Consider the following 7,500-nt stretch of genomic DNA (forward strand, 5'->3'; position numbering starts at 1 on the left):
ACACAGGATTATATCTATAATCTCACTGTAACAGGATTATATCTGTAATCTCACTGTAACACAGGATTATATCTATAATCTCACTGTAACGGGATTATATCTGTAATCTCACTGTAACAGGATTATATCTATAATCTCACTGTAACAAGATTATATCTATAATCTCACTGTAACGGGATTATATCTATAATCTCACTGTAACAGGATTATATCTATAATCTCACTGTAACAGGATTATATCTGTAATCTCACTGTAACACAGGATTATATCTATAATCTCACTGTAACAGGATTATATCTATAATCTCACTGTAACAGGATTATATCTATAATCTCACTGTAACAGGATTATATCTATAATCTCACTGTAACAGGATTATAATCTCACTGTAACAGGATTATATCTATAATCTCACTGTAACAGGATTATATCTATAATCTCACTGTAACGGGATTATATCTATAATCTCAGTGTAACAGGATTATATCTATAATCTCACTGTAACAGGATTATATCTATAATCTCACTGTAACAGGATTATATCTGTAATCTCACTGTAACAGGATTATATCTATAATCTCACTGTAACAGGATTATATCTATAATCTCACTGTAACAGGATTATATCTATAATCTCACTGTAACAGGATTATATCTATAATCTCACTGTAACAGGATTATATCTATAATCTCACTGTAACAGGATTATATCTGTAATCTCACTGTAACAGGATTATATCTATAATCTCACTGTAACACAGGATTATATCTATAATCTCACTGTAACAGGATTATAATCTCACTGTAACAGGATTATATCTATAATCTCACTGTAACACAGGATTATATCTATAATCTCACTGTAACAGGATTATAATCTCACTGTAACAGGATTATATCTATAATCTCACTGTAACAGGATTATATCTGTAATCTCACTGTAACAGGATTATATCTATAATCTCACTGTAACACAGGATTATATCTATAATCTCACTGTAACAGGATTATATCTATAATCTCACTGTAACAGGATTATATCTATAATCTCACTGTAACAGGATTATTACTATAATATCACTGTAACAGGATTATATCTGTAATCTCACTGTAACAGGATTATAATCTCACTGTAACAGGATTATATCTATAATCTCACTGTAACACAGGATTATATCTATAATCTCACTGTAACACAGGATTATATCTATAATCTCACTGTAACAGGATTATATCTATAATCTCACTGTAACAGGATTATATCTATAATCTCACTGTAACAGGATTATATCTATAATCTCACTGTAACACAGGATTATATCTATAATCTCACTGTAACAGGATTATATCTATAATCTCACTGTAACAGGATTATATCTATAATCTCACTGTAACACAGGATTATACCTATAATCTCACTGTAACAGGATTATATCTATAATCTCACTGTAACAGGATTATATCTATAATCTCACTGTAACAGGATTATATCTATAATCTCACTGTAACAGGATTATATCTATAATCTCACTGTAACAGGATTATATCTATAATCTCACTGTAACGGGATTATATCTATAATCTCACTGTAACACAGGATTATATCTATAATCTCACTGTAACAGGATTATATCTATAATCTCACTGTAACAGGATTATATCTATAATCTCACTGTAACAGGATTATATCTATAATCTCACTGTAACAGGATTATATCTATAATCTCACTGTAACGGGATTATATCTATAATCTCACTGTAACAGGATTATATCTGTAATCTCACTGTAACGGGATTATATCTATAATCTCACTGTAACACAGGATTATATCTATAATCTCACTGTAACAGGATTATATCTGTAATCTCACTGTAACACAGGATTATATCTATAATCTCACTGTAACGGGATTATATCTGTAATCTCACTGTAACAGGATTATATCTATAATCTCACTGTAACAAGATTATATCTATAATCTCACTGTAACGGGATTATATCTATAATCTCACTGTAACAGGATTATATCTATAATCTCACTGTAACAGGATTATATCTGTAATCTCACTGTAACACAGGATTATATCTATAATCTCACTGTAACAGGATTATATCTATAATCTCACTGTAACAGGATTATATCTATAATCTCACTGTAACAGGATTATATCTATAATCTCACTGTAACAGGATTATAATCTCACTGTAACAGGATTATATCTATAATCTCACTGTAACAGGATTATATCTATAATCTCACTGTAACGGGATTATATCTATAATCTCAGTGTAACAGGATTATATCTATAATCTCACTGTAACAGGATTATATCTATAATCTCACTGTAACAGGATTATATCTGTAATCTCACTGTAACAGGATTATATCTATAATCTCACTGTAACAGGATTATATCTATAATCTCACTGTAACAGGATTATATCTATAATCTCACTGTAACAGGATTATATCTATAATCTCACTGTAACAGGATTATATCTATAATCTCACTGTAACAGGATTATATCTATAATCTCACTGTAACACAGGATTATATCTATAATCTCACTGTAACAGGATTATAATCTCACTGTAACAGGATTATATCTATAATCTCACTGTAACACAGGATTATATCTATAATCTCACTGTAACAGGATTATAATCTCACTGTAACAGGATTATATCTATAATCTCACTGTAACAGGATTATATCTGTAATCTCACTGTAACAGGATTATATCTATAATCTCACTGTAACACAGGATTATATCTATAATCTCACTGTAACAGGATTATATCTATAATCTCACTGTAACAGGATTATATCTATAATCTCACTGTAACAGGATTATTACTATAATATCACTGTAACAGGATTATATCTGTAATCTCACTGTAACAGGATTATAATCTCACTGTAACAGGATTATATCTATAATCTCACTGTAACACAGGATTATATCTATAATCTCACTGTAACACAGGATTATATCTATAATCTCACTGTAACAGGATTATATCTATAATCTCACTGTAACAGGATTATATCTATAATCTCACTGTAACAGGATTATATCTATAATCTCACTGTAACACAGGATTATATCTATAATCTCACTGTAACAGGATTATATCTATAATCTCACTGTAACAGGATTATATCTATAATCTCACTGTAACACAGGATTATACCTATAATCTCACTGTAACAGGATTATATCTATAATCTCACTGTAACAGGATTATATCTATAATCTCACTGTAACAGGATTATATCTATAATCTCACTGTAACAGGATTATATCTATAATCTCACTGTAACAGGATTATATCTATAATCTCACTGTAACAGGATTATATCTATAATCTCACTGTAACAGGATTATTACTATAATCTCACTGTAACAGGATTATATCTATAATCTCACTGTAACAGGATTATATCTATAATCTCACTGTAACACAGGATTATATCTATAATCTCACTGTAACAGTATTATATCTATAATCTCACTGTAACACAGGATTATATCTATAATCTCACTGTAACACAGGATTATATCTATAATCTCACTGTAACACAGGATTATACCTATAATCTCACTGTAACACAGGATTATACCTATAATCTCACTGTAACAGGATTATATCTATAATCTCACTGTAACAGGATTATATCTGTAATCTCACTGTAACAGGATTATATCTATAATCTCACTGTAACAGGATTATTTCTATAATCTCACTGTAACAGGATTATATCTATAATCTCACTGTAACAGGATTATATCTATAATCTCACTGTAACAGGATTATATCTATAATCTCACTGTAACAGGATTATATCTATAATCTCAGTGTAACAGGATTATATCTATAATCTCAGTGTAACAGGATTATATCTATAATCTCACTGTAACAGGATTATATCTATAATCTCACTGTAACACAGGATTATATCTATAATCTCACTGTAACACAGGATTATATCTATAATCTCACTGTAACAGGATTATAATCTCACTGTAACAGGATTATATCTATAATCTCACTGTAACAGGATTATATCTATAATATCACTGTAACAGGATTATATCTATAATCTCACTGTAACGGGATTATATCTATAATCTCACTGTAACAGGATTATATCTGTAATCTCACTGTAACGGGATTATATCTATAATCTCACTGTAACACAGGATTATATCTATAATCTCACTGTAACAGGATTATATCTGTAATCTCACTGTAACACAGGATTATATCTATAATCTCACTGTAACGGGATTATATCTGTAATCTCACTGTAACAGGATTATATCTATAATCTCACTGTAACAGGATTATATCTATAATCTCACTGTAACGGGATTATATCTATAATCTCACTGTAACAGGATTATATCTATAATCTCACTGTAACAGGATTATATCTGTAATCTCACTGTAACAGGATTATATCTATAATCTCACTGTAACACAGGATTATATCTATAATCTCACTGTAACAGGATTATATCTATAATCTCACTGTAACAGGATTATATCTATAATCTCACTGTAACAGGATTATATCTATAATCTCACTGTAACAGGATTATAATCTCACTGTAACAGGATTATATCTATAATCTCACTGTAACAGGATTATATCTATAATCTCACTGTAACGGGATTATATCTGTAATCTCACTGTAACAGGATTATATCTATAATCTCAGTGTAACAGGATTATATCTATAATCTCACTGTAACAGGATTATATCTATAATCTCACTGTAACAGGATTATATCTATAATCTCACTGTAACAGGATTATATCTACAATCTCACTGTAACAGGATTATATCTATAATCTCACTGTAACAGGATTAATCTATAATCTCCCTGTAACAGGATTATATCTATAATCTCACTGTAACAGGATTATACCTATAATCTCACTGTAACAGGATTATATCTGTAATCTCACTGTAACACACACGGGATTATATCTGTAATCTCACTGTAACAGGATTATATCTATAATCTCAGTGTAACAGGATTATATCTATAATCTCACTGTAACAGGATTATATCTATAATCTCACTGTAACAGGATTATATCTATAATCTCACTGTAACAGGATTATATCTATAATCTCACTGTAACAGGATTATATCTATAATCTCACTGTAACGGGATTATATCTGTAATATCACTGTAACACAGGATTATATCTATAATCTCACTGTAACAGGATTATATCTGTAATCTCACTGTAACAGGATTATATCTGTAATCTCACTGTAACAGGATTATATCTATAATCTCACTGTAACAGGATTATATCTGTAATCTCACTGTAACAGGATTATAACTATAATCTCACTGTAACGGGATTATATCTATAATCTCACTGTAACAGGATTATATCTATAATCTCACTGTAACAGGATTATATCTATAATCTCACTGTAACAGGATTATATCTATAATCTCACTGTAACAGGATTATATCTATAATCTCACTGTAACAGGATTATATCTGTAATCTCACTGTAACAGGATTATATCTGTAATCTCACTGTAACAGGATTATATCTATAATCTCACTGTAACAGGATTATATCTATAATCTCACTGTAACAGGATTATATCTATAATCTCACTGTAACAGGATTATATCTATAATCTCACTGTAACAGGATTATATCTATAATCTCACTGTAACAGGATTATTATTTTTACCCCACTTCAGTCGCAGGAACTCTTCGGTCATGTTGATTTTACCTGTAAGAGAAACAGAGACGAGCTCATCACTGAATACTCTGAAAACGCTACAGACACTACAGACACTACAGACACTACAGACTACAGACGCTACAGACACTACAGACACTACAGACTACAGACACTACAGACAACAGACACTACAGACTACAGACACTACAGACTACAGACACTACAGACTACAGACACTACAGACTACAGACACTAAAGACTACAGACACTACAGACACTACAGACTACAGACACTACAGACTACAGACTACAGACGCTACAGACACTACAGACTACAGACACTACAGACTACAGACACTACAGACACTACAGACTACAGACGCTACAGACACTACAGACACTATAGACTAGAGACACTACAGACGCTACAGACATTACAGACTACAGACACTACAGACACTACAGACACTACAGACTACAGACGCTACAGACACGACAGACACTACAGACATTACAGACTACAGACACTACAGACGCTACAGACACTACAGACTACAGACACTACAGGCACTACAGACTACAGACACTACAGGCACTACAGACTACAGACACTACAGACACTACAGACTACAGACACTACATACAACAGACACTACAGACACTACAGACACTACAGACTACAGACACTACAGACACTACAGACTACAGACACTACAGACGCTACAGACTACAGACACTACAGACACTACAGACACTATAGACTACAGACGCTACAGACACTACAGACACTACAGACTACAGACACTACAGACACTACAGACACTACAGACTACAGACACTACAGACGCTACAGACACTACAGACTACAGACGCTACAAACACTACAGACTACAGACTACAGACACTACAGACTACAGACACTACAGACAGACACTACAGACAACAGACACTACAGACACTACAGACACTACAGACGCTACAGACTACAGACACTACAGACTACAGACTACAGACACTACAGACAGACACTACAGACACTATAGACTACAGACACTACAGACACTACAGACTACAGACACTACAGACAGACACTACAGACAACAGACACTACAGACACTACAGACACTACAGACTACAGACACTACAGACACTACAGACACTACAGACACTACAGACCCTACAGACACTACAGACACTACAGACTACAGACACTACAGACACTACAGACTACAGACACTACAGACGCTACAGACACTACAGACTACAGACGCTACAAACACTACAGACTACAGACACTACAGACAGACACTACAGACAACAGACACTACAGACACTACAGACTACAGACACTACAGACACTACAGACTACAGACACTACAGACACTACAGACACTACAGACACTACAGACTACAGACACTACAGACAGACACTACAGACACTACAGACTACAGACACTACAGACACTACAGACTACAGACACTACAGACAGACACTACAGACAACAGACACTACAGACACTACAGACACTACAGACTACAGACCCTACAGACACTACAGACACTACAGACGCTACAGACTACAGACTACAGACAACAGACACTACAGACTACAGACACTACAGACTACAGACACTACATACAACAGACTACAGACTACAGACACTACAGACTACAGACACTACAGACTACAGACTACAGACACTACAGACTACAGACACTACAGCCTACAGACACTACAGACACTACAGACTACAGACACTACAGCC

The 7,500-nt window shown here is 33.3% G+C and overlaps 1 protein-coding gene across 1 annotated transcript in view; it reads right to left on the reverse strand.

Annotated features, from left to right (window-relative positions):
* The window catches only part of tafazzin (tafazzin, phospholipid-lysophospholipid transacylase), a 20,372-nt gene that overhangs the window by 6,147 nt on the left and 6,725 nt on the right, over positions 1–7,500 (reverse strand). Inside the window, 1 exon segment of the mRNA XM_053318131.1 lies at positions 5,741–5,782. Coding sequence (XP_053174106.1) covers positions 5,741–5,782 — 42 coding nt within the window.

The sequence above is a fragment of the Scomber japonicus genome, chromosome 4 (genome assembly GCF_027409825.1).
Source record: "Scomber japonicus isolate fScoJap1 chromosome 4, fScoJap1.pri, whole genome shotgun sequence".
NCBI lineage: Eukaryota > Metazoa > Chordata > Actinopteri > Scombriformes > Scombridae > Scomber > Scomber japonicus.